Genomic DNA, 20,071 nt, shown 5'->3' on the forward strand with positions numbered 1-20,071 from the left:
GACTTCTGTATAGAAGTCAATGCAAGTCGCCTGAAGTCGCCCCGAAAATACTACAGGAACCTTTTTCTAAGTCGGAGCGACTTGAGTCGCTCCTATTAGAACGGTTCCATAGTACAGAACGGAGCGCGACTTGTCAGGCGGCTAAGTCGCCTGACAAGTCGCGGTAGTGTGAACGGGCACTTAGTCTGCTGCTTCACTTTTCAGTCACAGGGTGGGGGAGGCTCATCTGAGTTAATGAACTGGTAGCAGGGAGACATCCGTTCAATTCGGAGGCTGCAGCAGGGGCTGATCTGTGTTGGACATTTGTGAACACAGCCAAGAACAGGCACACAGGATTTAAAGGATTGTCATCTCTGCACTGGCATCTCTGAACAAACATGGTGCTGTCCTAGAGAAGAGCTGATGAAGTTATTGTTGGGGGTTCTGTATGCATTAATGCAGGCAGATCATGGCTGGTGGGGGGGAGCTGTACACGGCTTCCTGGGAAGTTGTATAAGCTCCTCTCCTCCTCGTAGTCTTGTTTTTACTTTTTTTTTTTTTTATTTTTTTTTTTTTTACTGACCCTTCATATACAACTGACTTTTCACAAGGAGATATGTAAATTGCTTCAGGGAAGTGGCTCAGTACATGCTCCGCCCAGTATCCCCGGGTACTGGTCTGGTGTTCTGGCAGATTGTGTCCTGGCATCATATAGTGTCTGCCCCGTACTGCGCATGCTCAGTACGGAGCAGACAAGGCTTCGGAAAATCTCCGAAGATGAACGGCGCCTGCGCCGTGAGTGGAGGTGGTAGCCCCACCGTCCAAGCAGACATAGGGTTAGGAAAATTAGAGGGCCCCTCGCTGCACTCGGCTCTTTTATATTCCAACTCTATGTCCACTTGACTGGTCGGGATAGAACCTGGACTCAGCGCAGGCGCCGTTCATCCTTGGCTATTTTCGGAATCGGTGTGTTGTGTACTGTGCATGCGCAGTACACAGTGGACACTATCCGATGGGGGACAGTATATGATGGGACACCGGGCTCACTGTGTGTGTGTGTGTGTGTGTGTGACCTCTGACAGTCATTGATTCAACCCGGAGTGCAGTGAATTATTTTTTATTTTTTTTTTAACTGGTATTTTAATGTATGGTAGATTATGGAGAGTTGAACCCCTCTGACAGTCTCTCCCTGAGTTTCCAGGTCTGTACACCTGCTATGGCCATTATGAGGGGTTCCCACCATCCCTGTGCAAAGTTCCTGGGTCTGATCACCTATTGTGCCAATGTTGAGGAGTTACAACCGTCCCTTTGAGTTCCCGAGTCTGCACATTTGCTGTGCCAATTATGAAGGGTTCCCAGGTCTGATCACCTGCTGTGCCCATGATGAGGGGCTCCCATCATCTCTGTGCCTAGTTCCTGTGATCACCTATTGTGCCCATGTTGAGGAGTTACAACCGTCCCTTTTGCATTCCCGAGTCTGCATATTTGCTGTGCCCATTATGAGGGCTTCCCACCATCCCTGTGCTGAGTTCCTGGGTCTGTACACCTGTTGTGCCCATTATGAGGGGTTCCAACCATCCCTGCCCTAAGGTTGCTAGGTCTGTGCACCTATTGAGCCCATTTATGAGGGGTTCCCACCATCCTGATACTTTCTCTATTATATGAAAATTTATATTTCGCTCTAACCGGAGGAGTGGTAATGCACAAAGTTGGGCAGGAACAGTCAGGAAGGGAGCTGTCGCTATTGGAGATTCCAGGACATATAAGAAGCCAAGGGTTGACTCGGCCCGCATCCTCCACCTATAACTAAAATATCCGTTTTGGTGGACTGACCCTTTACTATAAAGGTCGTGGTTGAGAAACTAACTTGGACTCTGAGACCTACCTCAAACCCAGACTGTTCCCGTGTGAAATGTGACTCTCTACATGTCTTTATTTTTACATGCATAATTTGTAATTAGTGGCTTCTTTGCATAATGCGTACATGTAACTGTTTTCGCATTGGGGCGGAGCGGTTTTTTATGATCTGAGTTCTCCGAAGTGTAATAAACTGTCTGCCTCCATAGTGACTAAGCAGCAGGACGGGTCTGGCTCTCCCGCTGACTTGTTTAACCAACGTTCATGTTTCATGGAATGTCAGCCAAGCAGCTGCTGCTCCGCGATGTTGGCTGGAATTCCCATCATAAAAAAAATAAATCTGTATTAATCTGAAGGAATTTAATTTGACGGTGGAATCCTTCCACGAGAACCCTGTCTGCTGGTTAGTTCGCCTGTAGGCGCAATCTAATATCTTCCCCCAAATCTCCGATGGGGAATATTCTGATTTATAGAAGTGCGATGATCCTCCTGATATCTTGTATGTTTCATAGCAGAAGGTTAAGAGACCCCTTTACTTAACAAGGACTGACCTCCCCTACTGAAAATACAAGTTCCTGGATGTCCTGGTCCAATGAATGGCTGTTTTGGGCATTTGAATTAAACCAAAACGCCAGGGACTTCAATTGAACCTAAAGCCCATATGAAGACTTTCAGGTATTTCTATATTCTTAACTAGTAGTACAGCTTTAAAACTTCACTGACCTTCTGTAGCTGCATGTATGGTGGAGAAATTCATACTCAAAGTTCACAACGACAGCTTTCAGTCATTTTGTCAGAAGCTCAGCTGTCCCCTCTCCCAGCAGTGACTCGGCAGCTCAGATTTTCCTTTTCCCAGCCGTAACTCCGCATATTTGGTCCTCAGCAGTGACTTGGCAGCTAAGCATTGTCCTCTTCCCAGCAGTTCCTCAGAAGCTCAGCTCAGCTCTCCCAGCAGTGACTTGGTAGCTTTTCTCTGCTTCATTTCTCCCAGCAATAGCTCTGCTCTCCCCTCTCTCAGCAGCAGTGGCGGTGCATCCATAAGGGCACATGGGCACTGCCCCCTCTCTAGCCACCCCTCTAGCACCAATAGATTCTTGCATTGCATGAATCTATCTATGGCTGCCGCTGCCACCCCCTATTCAGGTGCCCGGCCCCTTTTTGGGTGCCTGAATTACAGCGGCAAGGGTGGTTTTGAAGCGCCTGATTGGAGCCATAGGCATAAAAAAAAGTGAGCTGTGAGCGCCATGCCACACTAAACCGCCTCTCCACCAATCAGGTGGTCTGATCTGTAACCCATTGCCTGATTGGCTGAAAATACAGGTGCTGTGATTGGATGGCAGGCTTCCAATCATGGTACAGGACGAGTGGAGAGGATGGGAGAAGACGTTGAGAAGCTGTCCCCAAGACAAGTGCAGGCGGCGGGGGAGCAGACTGACAGCATTTGATATGGTTGCAATTGATGGTACAGTGAGGCAAATTGTGTGTGTGTGGTGGGGGGGGGGTTAAGTTTCCGCCCCCCCCCCCCCCAAAAAAAATTTTGAGCACAAGCCGCCTCTGCTCAGCAGTAACTTTGGCATCTCAGCGCCTCAGCAGTGACTTGGCGACTTGGCGTCCTCCTATCCCAGCAGTTGCTCAGCTCTGCCCCTCTCCCAGCCGCGTCTCGGCGTCTCGGCTCTACCCATCTCCCAGCCGCGTCTCGGCACTTCAGACTTTCCTTTACTTGGCATATCGGCCCCTCTGCTGGGACTTGGCAACCCGGCATCAGCCTCTCCCAAAAGTGACTCATCCACTCAGCTTTCTCTTCTCTCAGCTGTGACTGAGTAGCTTAGCTCCGCTCTACCCACCTCCCAGCCGCGTCTCGGCAGCTCCGCTCTACCCACCTCCCCAGGCGCGTCTCGGTCAAGTCCTGGGGAAAAAGTGTGGGAACTCCCACCCAAGATCCACTCCCCCCCCCCCCCCCCCCCCCCCCCCCCCCATAAAAAAAAAAAGATATGCTCATATGCATGAGCGCTTCAAAAGTGGTATTTTTCATCCAATTTTCGTATTGTGTGTATGAAGCTTAACGGTTAGTACATAAAAAAAAATCAAAAATCCTCAAACATAAATATGGCAATTTTCTGAATAATCAGCATTCATGCAAATGTGAACATCATGTTCTGATCTTTATTGGGGAATGTTATTTTGTATATAGTGTTTATGTGGTGAGTTTACACTTTTCATTGAACAGAGTTTGGATAACACAGGGTTAAACGGAAAGGTCATAAATGAACTGCACATTATCTGGACAGAATGCTTGGGGAGATAGTGATGTGTTCCTGCTTAGATGTATGGTAGCTTGGGGGGGCTGCAAACTCTGCAGGGGCTCCAACACACTCGCTGCTATTCCAACCCTTCACATATTTCCACATAAACTTTCCTCCTGGCATTAAACTTTGCCGGGTATTGTGCTCAGCTTACCACCCCAAACTGATGTTCCTCAGCTCACCTCTCTCCCTGCATGTCCTGTGAGCAGAATAGCTGATCTACCCGTCAGCTAGCTGTGATTGACAGGTAGATCGAAGCGGAAGCTGTCATGGGGCCCCTACTGGCAATGCCTGAATGGTCAGGTGTGCGGCACTTACTATTGCGAGCTGTCTCGGCGGCTGCTGGTGTAGCACCTTCCACACAGCTCACATACTTCAAAGTCTTGCAGGACACGGCTGCTAACGGGAACTGAGTTCCTGTTGTGGAAAAAGTACAGGAACTCCGTTCCCATGTGTTCCTGCAGGACTTGAGCCCTGCTCTCAAGGCACGGTATCTGTTAGTGGCCACTGGGACTGATTGCCTACAGTTACTCCTTTTTAAGAAGCCCCATGGCTACAACCTGCAGATTTCTAACCACCTTTTCAAGTTCTAAGCAAAATTATTGTTTTAAAACCTGATCCAGGGGAAATTTTCGAATAAGGTGCAACTTCCAATTTCTCAATTTTCAGATCCTTGCCTTGTAAAAACAAGCATGTCAGCCAGGCACTTTGCATTCCCAGAAGGAGCCATCAGCAATGTCAGCCTGCATATTTCTTAATTAGAGGTCCCTTTTTTTTTTTTTCTTTTTTTTTCTTTTTTTTTATCTTTAAGGCCTGGTTCATACCTATGCTTTATTTTTTTATTTTATTTTTGCATATTCAGTTTTGCAGAGACACACTAATGTACATTTAACATGGGTTCTTATGGGGATGTAGTTCACATCTGTGCATTTTATGGAAAGGACCAGGGTGTGTTTTTATTTATTTTTATTTTTTTATATAATTTTTTTTTCTGTTTTTTTTTTTTTTTTTGGTTCCATAGACTTCAATGTTTAAAGATGTGTATTGAAAAATGCACCTGCACAAGTCTGAATCAGGCCTAACTACCTATACGCAGCAGTTGGAAGTGTAGCGGCCACAACCCTTGCAGGGCGGCCTTGACTTGGCCTGCTCTTCCACGTCTAGGGGTTCCCAGGGTTGATACCCAATGACTTGAACACTGACACGGATAAAGTCCTTTTTCAAAAAGTTTTTATTTTGCAGTAGTAACGTCCAATAGCAGTCTCGCATGGGAACAGAGGGCACGAGGTGAAGAACTCGGGTACCTTGAACTGCAGGTTTAGCAAAATCTCTAATTCCACCCAGAGAGTAGCTACTCGCAGCTGGGCACTTGAAGGCTGAACAAATCTCTAGCCAGAGATCATGGCAGTCAGCACGTTGACCCAAAACTTGAAGCAATCCTATGAACATGTACAAGTTGTAACTAAGGGTGAACAGCAACCTTTTCCTCAGTACCTGGAACATTCTCTGTGTCCTCAATGGTACTGGAAAAACATGAATTTGTCAATGTCTTTCCCAACTCAGTAACCAGGCACTTCTCAGGATGCCACTTTCCCGGCCCTCCTCCAGAGTCCTCCCCGGTCACTTCCATGAGCTATGATGCCTCTCCAAGCTGAGAGTGCACCCGGACACCTTGAATCCTCCCTCAGTTACTGTGCCTCGGACCAGCCAGTTCTGAGACTCGGGAACAGACGGATCCCTACCCCAGACCAGACGGGTCTACCAGGGGCCTCTAACCGGAACATGTTGCGGGATGTCGAACACCCCATGACCGGGAACCCTCATGGGGCTACCCGGGTCCTGGAACCAGAACAGACCACATGGGTCTCACAAACTCCTCTCCCCTAACATGTGACCCACAAATCTTAAGTACCCCCTTCCTAGACTCTTCAGCGGGGCCCGGAGCTCCCACTGATTGGTTCCGAGAAAATTGATGCTCAAAATGTCCAACCAGGCCTGGTTCTGACCTGTTATGTGCACCTTACTGTACACATGACCAGGCAGAACTTCTAATGCAGCCCGGCCAGACTGATGTCAAGGCCAACCTACGTAATTAACCCTCAGAACCCCATTACCGTTCTGAGGCAAAAACTAAATTTACATGCGTATGGCATTTTGTCCAAAATGTCGTCCGCTACAGAAGAAAAACAAAAGCAAAGACCTCTCATTAGCCGTTGGGCCAGAAGTAAAGTCCTTATAACACAAGCGCTTGGTGCAGGTTTTCTAGGAATCTGGGAGTGTTGGAGCATTTTGAGTGTGGGGGTTTTTTTTTTTTTTTTTTGGCATAGATTGAGAAATACAACCTCTGTGTTGTAGACAAGTGTAGCGTGTTTCCTATGTCTAGCAATGTTCCAATCATATCCACCCCACCCCTCTCCTCCCCTCTCCTTCCTTACTGCCCGCTCCCTGCTGCTCATACACCTGTGACGGGCAGCTGCTGCTCTACAGTGTGCAGGGGAGACACCGCCACCTGCTGGACGACGTACAGATTGCCATTACAGTTTTACAGAACTCAAAGGAAAAAAAAATAATAATAAACGTATAAGTCCGGGGATGGATTACCCTTTTCGCTGCTACATCCTTTTTTTGCCATTTTTATTTTGCATATTTTAGGCCTGAAAATTTACTTAAAACCCTCCCCCCCTAGGCCATTCTGTATGTTATGAAAGCCAAGATCTTGGAGAAGAATATGGTGGTAATTTTGTCACACGCTATTGCTGCAACTTTTAATTTGGCCGTAAAAAAAAAAATTATTTAGTGCACATATTATAACTAATTTTTTGTTTTTTTTGGTATAATCATATGATGAGCTTATTTCAAGTAAACGGATACCAAACATTTCAAGCCTCAAAACTTTGTGCGCCCCTAAAACTGCAAAAAAATGTTGGTACATAACTTTCCATAGATGTCACTTTAAATCCCCATTTTGTGTACATCATGACCTTGTATAAAGGGGGGTTTCAAAGGGAGGGGGTGGGGCTTTAAGAATTTTATTGGGCTCCCCCCCATTTAACTTCACAAGATGGCTGACCAGCCCTCCATGTAATGGCATAGTGCAGGTAACGGGTCCTCTTTTTAAGAAGACATTAGGAAGAAATGTCTATTAGGAAACGGGTGATCCAGAATACATTGGTTAGGGGGGGGGGGGGGGGGGGGGTCCGGCCTTTCCAGCCATCCAAATCCCTTCCACAAGAATGCCCAACAGTTGGCTGAGAAAACATGCTGGGCCTGCTGCTGCTAACAAATGACCTATGTCTTTGCCAGTGAGAGTGTTAAATTATATCTACAGCCCAGACTTTTTATTTTATTATATATATATATATATATATATATATATATATATATATATATATATATATATATATATATATATATATATATATTTTTTTTTTTTGGAGACGTGGGGAATCCCTGTCCGGGTTTTTCTTCTATCCAGGGCTTCATTTAAAGATGTTTTTTCCCCTTGCTTCCTGTTTTACCAGACTTGGGCCCCTTTCACATGGACGATCCGTTCAGGTCCGCCTGTCAGTTTTTCAGGCGGACCTGAACGGATGCTCTATAGAGCGTCTGATGTCAGCGGTGACAAGTCCGCTGACATCCGACCTGCTCCGCTCCGAAAAAGTGTGATGCAGGAAAAAGCTATTTTTTTCTGTCCGTCGTCATCCGATCTCCCATAGTGGCGATCCCCGCTGAGCAAGCGGATATCCACGGGGTAGATCAGTGCTAGGACCCAAAGTGGTAGAGAAATATTGTATTTAAGTTAAATTATAAAATCTATAAAAAAAAATAAAAAATTATAACCGCAATGATCTATTATAATGCAATAGGGTCAGTGCTAACAGAGTATCCAATTTTATATAAACTACTATATATATATATATATATATATATATATAGTAGTTTATATAAAATTGGATACTCTGTTAGCACTGACCCTATTGCATTATAATAGATCATTGCGGTTATAATTTTTTTTTTTTTTTTTTTTAAAGAGCAAACTGTCATCTCCGACCCGCAACAGTCCCATTCACTTTAATGGGACGGCTGGTGATGTGGCAGTGACACAAGGTGAGGGACCTGGTGGCAGCGGGTGAGTGGATGCCCGCTAACAGGCGCTGCCATGATGGGTCTGAAATGACAGGTGTTCTTTAAATGTAAGGACTTATTCTTGCTGGTAGTTAGAATCTTTATTTGCAAACAACAAAATGGTTTCCTATTTAGAATAATAAGCTGTCAGGTTAGTAAAACAGCGATATCAGAAACGAGCCAATCATACAGTTTGTAGTGTACATAGGATTGCAAACCAATGGGATAAAGGAATATTCCTGAATTTTATCTTGTGGTTACTGTGAAATTGTGTATAGACAAAAAAACGTTCCCTGTGACACTGCGCTATCCAAAAAACAGAAAAAAGCTGCTAACACAATCACAAGGATAAAACAGTGAATAATTAACAAATATCAAATCGTAGTGTAGCGCTTAACAAAATTATGAATGACCTAGTTAGTGCATCATCATACAGTAATTAACCCAAAACACCTTAAGTGTGAAGATTCATAAAAAAATATATAGAAATAAAATTACAATTCCAAAAAATATGAATAAATTAAAAGTCTCTATGTAAAATGTTGATCCAATCCAAACGTGAAATACGGGTCACCATCCACCTTCTTAAAATGAGGCTAGCATGCAGACACCCTGTGATATTCCCGTCACCTTTAGAAATAAAGGCTTACCGGATAATATGGATCCAAACGAATATATATTCGAAGGATCATGCAAGCTTGTATACTCAGAAGGCGAGATTACAGATGTAAATTGTCCAGGGAAGTAACAAGTCAGACTCCTCATATAGATGCCCCAACTAGTTAAATCCTCATCGGTACACTCCAGCTCAAAATGTTGAACTCCTTCCAGCAGGTTGCAGCCCTTCCCACACTGCACGTTGTGTCCCCTCCTGCAGGGGGGGTGCAGTGTGGGAAGGGCTGCAACCTGCTGGAAGGAGTTCAACATTTTGAGCTGGAGTGTACCGATGAGGATTTAACTAGTTGGGGCATCTATATGAGGAGTCTGACTTGTTACTTCCCTGGACAATTTACATCTGTAATCTCGCCTTCTGAGTATACAAGCTTGCATGATCCTTCGAATATATATTCGTTTGGATCCATATTATCCGGTAAGCCTTTATTTCTAAAGGTGACGGGAATATCACAGGGTGTCTGCATGCTAGCCTCATTTTAAGAAGGTGGATGGTGACCCGTATTTCACGTTTGGATTGGATCAACATTTTACATAGAGACTTTTAATTTATTCATATTTTTTGGAATTGTAATTTTATTTCTATATATTTTTTTATGAATCTTCACACTTAAGGTGTTTTGGGTTAATTACTGTATGATGATGCACTAACTAGGTCATTCATAATTTTGTTAAGCGCTACACTACGATTTGATAACTGTGAAATTGTGTGAATGCATCAATGCAGTGCATGTTATCTCATTGAACGAGTTTACCAAAAATGTACATATTGCACAAAATACAGCCTCATGATACATAACTAAGTTCCATTTCGTGCTGTATAAACTAAATTGGTTTTCTATTTAAGTTACAGTGGGGATGAAAAGTATTCAGACCCCTTTACATTTTTCACTTCATTATATTGCAGCCATTTGCTAAAATCATTTAAGTTCATTTTTTGTTTTGTTTTTTTCCTCAATGTACACACAGCACCCCATATTGACAGAAAAACACAGAATTGTTGACATTTTTGCAAATTTATTAAAAAAGAAACTGAAATATCACATGGTCCTAAGTATTCAGACCCTTTTCTCAGTATTTAGTAGAAGCTCCCTCGTAATCTAATACAGCCATGAGTGTTTTTGGGAAAGATGCAACAAGTTTTTCACACCTGGATTTGGGGATCTTCGGCCATTCCTCCTTGCAGATCCCCTCCAGTTCTGTCGGGTTGGATGGTAAACGTTGGTGAACGGCCATTTTTAGGTCTCCAGAGATGCTCAATTGGGTTTAAGTCAGGGCTCTGGCTGGGCCATTCAAGAACTGTCAGAGTTGTTGTGAAGCCACTCCTTCATTATTTTAGCTGTGTGCTTGGGGTCATTGCCTTGTTGGAAGGTAAAACTTCAGCCCAGTCTGAGGCCCTGAGCACTCAGGAGAAGGTTTTCATCCAGGTTATCCCTGTACTTGGCCGCAGTCATTTTCCCTCGATTGCAACCAGTCGTCCTGTCCCTGCAGCTGAAAAACACCCCCACAGCATGATGCTGCCACCACCATGCTTCACTGTTGGGACTGTATTGGACAGGTGATGAGCAGTGCCTGGCTTTCTCCACACATACTGCTTAGAATTATGGCCAAAAAGTTCTATCTTGGTCTTGTCAAACCAAAGAATCTTATTTATCACCATCCTGGTGTTTGCTAAAAAGAGAACTCCATGCAGGCTTTCATGTGTCTTGCACTGAGGAGAGGCTTCCGTCGGGCCACTCTGCCATAAAGCCCCGACTGGTGGAGGGCTGCAGTGATGGTTGACTTTCTACAACTTTCTCCCGACTGCATCTCTTTTGCTCAGCCACAGTGATCTTTGGGTTCTTCTTTACCTCTCTCACCAAGGCTCTTCTCCCCCGATAGCTCAGTTTGGCCGGACGGCCAGCTCTAGGAAGGGTTCTGGTCACCCCAAACATCTTCCATTTTAAGGATTATGGAGGTCACTGTGCTCTTGGGAACCTTAAGTGCAGCAGGGGGGCCCGGAGGCAGAGAGGGGACTCTCAAATTATGGGGGACTATACTAATCCTGAGCTAGGGTCCCATGTAGTGTGCGTGGGAGGAAGCAGAAAGCAAATTATTTAAACACTTTTGGGAGTAATCTGCAGCCGTATGTCCAGACTATTACATACAGTACATCACACAATTCCCAGTCTCTTCTATATCAATACGCCGGCCGGGACTTGTGTAATGTAATTTTCTGGACATGCGGCTGCAGATTACTCCCGAAAGTGTTTAAATACTTCGCTTTCTGCTTCCGGCTGTCCAACTTCGTGCCCGGGAGGAAGGAGCAGAGGTTTTAGAGGAGCTCAGCTTCTGGCCGGTCCCCACGCTCCCAGATCCAGAGGATCCAAGCCCCCCACCCCAGGAGAAGCACTGCATGAGGACCCCAGATAAAAGAAGCCAGCAGGACCAGGTGCTTGTGAAGTCGGGGAATGTTGGGTGGAGGTAGAGACTGGGCCCGGGCTCTGAGCATAAATTTGGCCATACTGCTCTCCCACATATCTAAAATATTTTGGGTATTCACCGCGCCCAGAGTGAAAGTCTTTTCCCTGCTGTACTTTCTATTGCGTTTAATATACAGTATTAATGCTGCCACAGTAACCACATGGCTGGAGTGACACATCTCAGGGGCATAATTGCTGCGTATTAGTGAATGCTTGTGTTGGCCACTGAAGAGTCATCCAGTGGATCACTTTTCAGTGGGTTTTTGCTAGGTGGTGGGGAAGCAATAATTTGCCTCCTGATTTAATCCATTAAAACCTGTACCTGGCTGCAACTACATTCATTGTACACAGTTGCAAGTGGTCCCCTTTAATGGTATGGGTCATTTTGGGTATCAAATGCCACACGGGAGATAACATTTGTATACCCCTATTTTAGGGTTGCCACTTTTTCTTCATTCATTTTTTGGATTCTGTAAAGGATTGCAAAAGACCTAGGACACCGTTGGGCGCTCCAAGGAGAATAGTAATGTGGCTTGCATAGTGCCCCCTCACCCTCACTGTTCTGAGCTACATTACTGCCTTAATATTGTGTCCAGGTTTCATGTGGACACATGATTCAAAACCCGAACTGTCCGGGTGAATCCTGGACAGGTGGCAACCCTACCCTATTTGCTACCTTTGCCTGTTACCCCCCTCCTGACCCCTGCACTCTGTATGCTACATACTCCAGATCCTCTGTATTCTATGTATTACCCACCCCTGACCCCTGATATTCTGTACAGGCATACCCCACTTTTAAGTACACAATGGGGTTTATTTACTAAAGCTGAAAATTGAAAAATCGGGCTCACTTCTGCATGGAAACCAATGAGCTTCTAACCTCAGCTTGTTCAATTAAGCTTTGGTAATAAAACCTGGAAGCTCATTGGTTTCTATGCAGAAGTGAGCCTGATTTTGCACTTTCCAGCTTTAGTAAATAAACCCCATTGTGTACTTAAAAGTGGGGTATGCCTGTATGCTACATATTCCAAACCCCCTGCATTATATGCATTACCTACTCCTGACCCCTTTTATTCTGTATGTTACATATTCTATACATTACTCACTCCTGACCCCTAAAACATGAACATTACCCACTTCTGATTCTTGCATATGTATATTAAACCCTGCATTTCTCCATTGTACACAGTTCGCCGGTTAGAGGGAGGGGTGCTCAGGTTCAGGCTCCACCCCTGTTATGTGGGGGGCCCCTGCCAGGTAAGCTGTACGGGGCCCCATGATTTTTAACAGCGGCCCTGCTGACATGCACTGTGAGCTGTAAGGTCTTATATAGACAGGTGTGTGGCTTTCCTAATCAAGTCAAATCAGTATAATCAACACAAGCTGGACTCAAATGAAGGTGTGGAACCAACTCAAGGATGATCAGAAGAAATGGACAGCACCTGAGTTAAATATGAGCGTCACAGCAAAGGGTCTGAATACTTAGGACCATGTGATATTTCATTTTTTCTTTTTTAACCACTTGCTTACTGGGCACTTAAACACCCTTCCTGCCCAGACCAATTTTCAGCTTTCAGTGCTCACACTTTAAATGACAATTAGTCAGTCATGCAACACTGTACCCAAATGAATTTTTTGTCCTTTTTTTTTTTTTTTTTTCCCCACAAATAGAGCTTTCTTTTGGTGGTATTTGATCACCTCTGGGGTTTTTATTTTTTGCACTATAAATGAAAAAAGACCGAAAATTTTGAAAAAAAACGCATATTTCTTTGTTTCTGTGACAGAATTATGCAAATTATTAATTTTTTTCTTCATAAATTTTGGCCACAATTTATACTGCTACATATCTTTGGTAAAAATAACCCAAATTAGTGGATATTATTTGGTCTTTGTGAAAGTTAGAGAGTCTACAAGGTGTGGTGCGAATCGCACAAAATTGATCACATCTGATGTACTGGTGGCCGATCTCGCTTCTTGTGACCCGAACAAGTCAGGAAAGTACAAATACCCCCCAAATGACCCCTTTTTTGAAAGTAGACATTCCAAGGTATTTAGCAAGAGGCATGGTGAGCTTTTTGATGTCATTTTTTTCCCACAATTCTTTGCAAAATTAAATTTTTTTTTTTTTTTTTTCTCCACAATTGTCCATTGTAATAGGTTATTTCTCTCACGTGGCATGTGTATACCACAAATGACACCCCCCAAAAAATTCTGCTACTCCTCCTGAGTATTACAATACCACATGTGTGGGACTTGTCAACAGCCTGGCCACATAGAGAGGCCCAACATGCAGGGAGCGCCATCAGGTGTTCTAGGAGCATAAATTACACATCTAACTTGTTGACTATTTATTACACTTTTGAAGCACCAGGACAATGACACGTGACACCGATGACAGATGGCACTGATACGTGGCACTGATGACAGATGGCACTAATATGTGGCACTGACATGTGGCACTGATGACAGATGGCGCTAATACGTGCCACCGATGACAGATGGCATTGATGACACGTGACACTAACAGATGACACATGGCACTGATGACAGATGGCACTTATACGTGGCACTGACTGCGGGTGGCACTGGGGCGGATGGCACTGCTGGGGGAGGATGGCACTTTTTTTTTTTTTTTTTTTTTTTTTATCAAAGCAGAACGGCTGCAGCTGTTCATCTCTTCCCTCTCTCACACTGTCTGTGTGAGGAGGGAGAGCGGCGCTGAGAGATGATCTCATATGTTTACATATGAGATCATCTCCCATTGGACACGCCGATCACGCTGTAAACGGCCGCTGTGATTGGCCGTTTACAGCGATCTGTGTTTGCCTGTCCCCGGGGGACACGGTGAACACAAGAACTTCCGCGATGCGCGCCCGCGGACGAAAGCGCCTGCTCTACGGCCGTCATTCGGCTATAGGGCGGGCGCGAGGTGGTTAATCTGCAAAAAAGGCAACAATTCTGTGTTTTTATGTCACTATGGGGTGCTGTGTGTACATTAATAAGGGGGGGAGGGGGAATAAAAAAAAAAAAAAAATTGAACTTGAAATGATTTTAGAAAATGGCTGCAATATAACAGAGTGAAAAATTTAAGGGGGTCTGAATACTTTCTGTCCCCACTGTACATTAATATCTTGAGATGGGAACAAAAAAGAAGGGGACACTTATTAAGTATTTCTAGGTCAGACTTTAGAGGCATACGAAACAAATAGCAAGGTGTAGAAAAATAACAATATTTATTATGAAAATACAATACATGAATAGATCATTAAAAAATTATGTATATAACAGTGGTCATCAACCCTGTCCTCAGGACCCACTAACAGGCCAGGTTTGCAAGATAACTGAAATGCATCACAGGTGATATCATTTGCTGCTCAGTGATTGTAGTATTCTAGTCTGCATCTCCCCAAGGTAATACATAAAACCTGGCCTGTTATTGGGCCCTGTGGACAGGGTTGATGACCACTGGTACATAATACAGAGTATACAGTGAGTCCTTGTGTATCAACGTGTTTCGCCGTTAGGCTTCTTCAGGACACAATCAAGGTATTCAGAGATGGCAAAGGAGAGCGAGTCTCACTGTCTAGAATAGAACATACTCATTTTAAAAAGAGATTCAAACCATAAGATACATATTACAATTAAAAAGCGTTTGTTTTGGAAGGAAAAAAAATCGCGGCACAAATGAACACCAAGAGAAACGCGAGAGGAAAAAATACATGGCAAGAAAATGAGCCTCGTATATAGATATCCAAATAGTGTGGCTGTGATGAGCTCCCAAAAGAGATGGCTTATTACTCCAAAGGTATTTTATTAAAATTAATTCGATTTAAAAATCAAATTGGATTTCAAATAAAAAAAAAAAAAAAAAAAATTATTTATTTTTTTCCACCCTGATTTGTTCTATTTCGCTGTCCTTTATTTTTTTTTTTTTTTATTTACAAATCTGAAATCCTGCATTGTGTTATGAGGATATTTCATGGCCGCATACGTGTGATTAGTATGCAGCCATGGATTGGCGCCAGGGAAGGAAAACTGCAGTAAGTTGTGTTATGAAAACAGAAGTATCAAGATTAAAGAAAATAAACTGTGTAAAGATCAATATTGATACTGTTAGTAGTAATATTTCAATTTTATTAACCACGACAATTTAAAATAAACAAAGTGAAACGTATAAAATAAAAGATTAGGCTAGTCAGGGATATGCAATTGGCGGACCCCCAGCTGTTGCAAAACTACAAGTCCCATCATGCCTCTGCCTCTGGGTGTGGCTTGTGGCTGTCAGTCTTGCTATGGATCATGGGACTTGTAGTTCTGCGACAGCTGGAGGGCCACTAATTGCATGACTCTGGGTTCGGTTAACATCTAATGCATTTGTAGTTGATGTTTTGAGGCCTGTTTTCTGTCTTGTTTTGGTGCGTGGGGGTTATTTTGTGGGGTGTGTTTTTTTGTTTGGGGTGTTTTTTTATATTTTTTTTGTCATGCAGGAAAATGCACCAAAACACGCGTAATCTATGGAACCAAAAAAGCACCATGCTGCGTATTTAAAATAAAGTCCCTGCACCTTTTCTGGAAACTGCATAGATGTGGACGTGACCCATAGGAAGTAATGTTAAATGTGCGCTGTAGTGCGATTTGAAACGCACTGCAAAAGGCATAGGTGTGAACCTACGTAGTCGGGTTGCAAGAAAGACCCAAGTCTATCCAGTTCAACCAATTGGAGAAAAAAAAAATACAATCTTTCTTCGCCCACAGTTGATCCAGAGGAAGGCAAAAACCACAAGCAGAGCATGATCCAATTTGCTACAGCAGGGGGAAAAAAACCTTCCTGATCCCCGAGAGGCAATAGGCTATTGCCTGGATCAACTTTACCTATAACTGTCAGTACCCATTTATATTATGTACTAACCTTAGAGTGAACACTAGTTGCCGGCCTGAAAGCCCCAGACAGCTTTGTTCTCTATTCAGGTTTTTATGCTCTTCTCTGTCCAGTGCATCCTAATAACTGGCAGCACACAAGCCCTGATGAAGGGTGTTGTGAGCCCCTGGAACGTGTCGGGTTATATCCTCAGACTTGTCTAGATAAACTTTTACTGAACTTGATAAAAAAAAAACCTGTGATGTTCTCAAAGTTAAACAAAACAATGGAGCTACTGAGACCCCAATTACAATTGGGGGGGGGGAAGCGGACGGGCTTTGAGGCAGGAATTGGTATACTAGAAGATTAAAAGTAAACTAATTGGCTGGATTGTGGCAGGTCCTGAATCTCATATACACAAGACAAAGCAGAAAAGGGCCCTCTTTTTTATTTATTTTTTTTTATTTTTTTAGCGTGTTTTTTTTTTTTTTATTTATTTTTTTCTCTGACGTTTTCATCCCATCTATATACGATCTTGATTCAGTTTTTTTTCAGGTTGTCTTAACACAGCTGTTTATGGGCTGCTATAGGGGAGCAAGGTAAATCCTATGTATTGGTTGCTTTTTGGGATTTCTAGTAATTTTTTACTGATATCCATTTGTAGCTGGCAGGACATTCTGGGACTTGCAGTTCCTCATCAGTTGGGCTGCGTACTACATGTGTGGTTCACCTAGACCTGTCTGGATTCAGAGCCTGTCTAGTAAATTGTCATTGTCTGTCAACTGGTTTACTTGTAATGTTTTTGACATTTTCAGCAAAATCACATCCGTGAATACGGTCGGATCTTCAAGTCCCACTTCGGCCCGCAGTTTGTGGTGTCCATCGCCGATCGGGACATGGTCGCTCAGGTTCTGCGTGCTGAGAGGGATGCGCCACAGAGAGCCAATATGGAGTCCTGGCAGGAATACCGAGACCTACGGGGGCGATCTACAGGCCTCATCTCTGCGTGAGTACCATGTACAGGTCCTGATATGGGGGGGTGACCTCAAACCACAGACTGTGCAAAGACCAAGGCTTTCTCTGATTGGCTGAGATGGGGGAAATGATGAGCCAGCGTAAACCTTATTTTCATTGATGAGAATAAAGGGCTTTCTACAAAAGTCCAAGAGCTGCTCAGCCAATCTTGAATTTGTGTGGAGAATGAGACTAGCAGTCCCTGTACCACTGCCAGAACACATCGCTGTATGACTGATGCTGAAATGACAGTGGGCATGCGTAATTAGTGCTGGAAATGGTTTCTTTGGGCCAACTTGATTCATGCAAGCTGTTTAAAACATGGAATTGGCCTTTAAGGCCTTTGTGTAGTGTGCCACTCACATTGCTCCTCAGTGATACCATAGGATCTCATCCTTGTTCTATTGACCCTCCAGATGCCAACCTTTGAAGCCAGCTGGGATTATCCATTAGTCAACCTCTCTGGTAAGGTGGCCTTCCTCTGTTGCTATCACCTCTGTGAGGTGGGCCCGTGAGTTGGAGGCCTTATCCTGTAAGGAACCTTTTATTGGTGGTCTACAGCAGTGGTCCTCAACCCTGTCCTCAGTGCCCACTAACAGGCCAGGTTTGCAAGATGACTGAAATACATCGCAGTTCGAGATCATTTGCTGCTCAGTGATTGCAGTATTCTAGTCTGCTTCACCCTAAGGTAATACATAAAACCTGGCCTGTTAGTGGGCCCTGAGGACAAGGTTGATGTCCACTGGTCTACAGGGATAAGATTGTCCTGAGGACTAAGGCCTCCTTTTACCCGAAGGTATATTCCAATTTTGACCTTACAAGGACATTGTACTTCCCTCCATTATGTCCTCCACTAAAGGTTCTGAGGACCCATAGGCGTGTGCAGGGGGCTTCCCTCTTATCTTTTATTTTTTTACTGTTGGGGCATGGAAGGTTTTGGGGGGGGGGGGGGGGGGAGAGAGAAAGGCAGACTCTGTACAGTGGGTATAAACCATGTCCTAGTGTTAGAACAAACTATACACCATCATTGGTGTCGGTGGCAGGAATGATGCCCTATTGTTGGTGTCAGTTGGAGGCGCAGTACCCTAACACTGGTATCAGTGGATATAATGGTGCCCTCTCATTGTTGTCAATGGCAGTAATTCTGCACCATTGTTGATGTCAGTGGAAGGAATAGTTCTCATATAAGTGGGAGAAATTGTGCCCCAAGGGCCTGACAGATGCATGCAAGGGGCCACATCCAGCCCGCGGGCTGCAGTTTGGAGACTACGGATCTAAAGTATAGGATTTCATCCTTCCCTGTTTAAGGCACACACTATACCAGATCTGTTAGGGCTTCTTGGGGTTTTCAGCGCATTTCTCAGATTCGCAAAGCTGTCCCCTAGTCTTCTGAACATGATTGTTAATTTTACTAGGCCGGTGTTCAGGCCTCAGCTGATGCCAGTATTGGGTGCAATTTCAAGTTGCTCTATCAAGCCCATTTTTTTTCCATCCGTTTTGTTACATAAGCCTCTTAGCATTTGTTTGCGGTGTTGTCCACCCCTCAGTTGGCCTGCTTTTGGACGTTCCAAGGTTAAAGCTTTTTGCTCCTGAGCCCTTTCCTGTACAATCAAAAAAATGTCTTTCTTTAACTTTTGACAGCTATGACTAAGGCCAGTATGACTATATGTAAGGGTCTATACTGTGTGTGTGTGTGTGTGTGTGTGTGTGTGTGTATATATAATTACTTTCAGCAAGTTTTTATAAACTGAAATGCATTCAAACACCAGCAAACCAAAAACGGTGTTGCGCTTGAGGGCCTGTATTGATCTCCCGATGTGCTGGCTGTAGGACTTCACCACAAGGCATCTGGTCTGGAGAAGGATTGTCTCCTTCACTGGACCATGTCTGGAGGAAGGTGGTAGCTATCTTGGGCAATAATGACCCTTGGCCGATTCCTGGTGACTATGTGCTCTTGGGATGTAAGTGACAGAGGTAGCTATGAACTGAGGCAGCCCTCCTAGGGTCTCAGAGTACTCGCCATTCCCCTGCCCTCAGCAGAGTCCTGGAGTAAGGGTCTAGAGCAGCCTTTCTCAACCTTTTCAACAGAGGAATCCTTGAAATAGCAGGCATTTTCTGAAACCATAAAAAAAATTAAGAATTACTATATCTACAACTGATACATTCATGCGATGGTCAGTGGGAAGAATACGCCTTACACTTGTGGTCATTGTGAAAACGACCCCCTTTACAGATAGCTCTACAGATCAATGGTGTCAGTGGGAACTTCTCAGAGGCAAAAGTTGATCATTGCTCAAGGAACCCCTAGCAACCTCTGGAGGAACCCTAAGGTTTTATGGGACCCTGGTTGAGAAACCCTGAACCAGAGGAAAGTGTCCCACTGTACAGCCTCCTGAAAATTGCACTGGGTACCAAGAGTTATGCAATGGTGCAAGGTAACCAGATGCCAAAGAGACTTGCCTTATGGTCTACATCTTGTGAGGCCTTAGACTGTTCATTGTTCCCAGTTACCTCCCGCGAGAGACTAGTGAGGACTGTTCTCGTTGCCTATCAATCTTTGGAGTACCCCATTGCCCAGCCCCTCTGTTTTAAAATCTTCAAGCAATAATTTTCAAAAACTCATCCCCTAGACTGAGTTATTGGAGCCGGAGTGCATGGACTGGTGCTCGTGGTGGTGCTCAGCCTCTGTGTTATTGAGGAAGAGCCACCTGTTACCAGCCGCCCCTACTGGGGTAGCGCTATGTAACCCATGGTTAAGAGTAATGGTCCTGTTCAAGGTACTGAACTCCAAAACATTTTGT

At 44.3% G+C, this 20,071-nt stretch overlaps 1 protein-coding gene across 1 annotated transcript in view; it reads left to right on the forward strand.

Annotated features, from left to right (window-relative positions):
* Nucleotides 1-20,071, forward strand: part of CYP27C1 (cytochrome P450 family 27 subfamily C member 1) — a 37,953-nt gene that overhangs the window by 7,098 nt on the left and 10,784 nt on the right. The window contains exon 2 of the mRNA XM_077450038.1: nucleotides 17,072-17,262. Coding sequence (XP_077306164.1) covers nucleotides 17,072-17,262 — 191 coding nt within the window. The remainder of the gene's footprint in view (nucleotides 1-17,071; nucleotides 17,263-20,071) is intronic.

The sequence above is a fragment of the Lithobates pipiens genome, unplaced genomic scaffold (assembly GCF_037356315.1).
Source record: "Lithobates pipiens isolate NorthernLeopardFrog02 unplaced genomic scaffold, aLitPip1_a1.2 Scaffold_22, whole genome shotgun sequence".
In the NCBI taxonomy this organism is placed as follows: domain Eukaryota; kingdom Metazoa; phylum Chordata; class Amphibia; order Anura; family Ranidae; genus Lithobates; species Lithobates pipiens.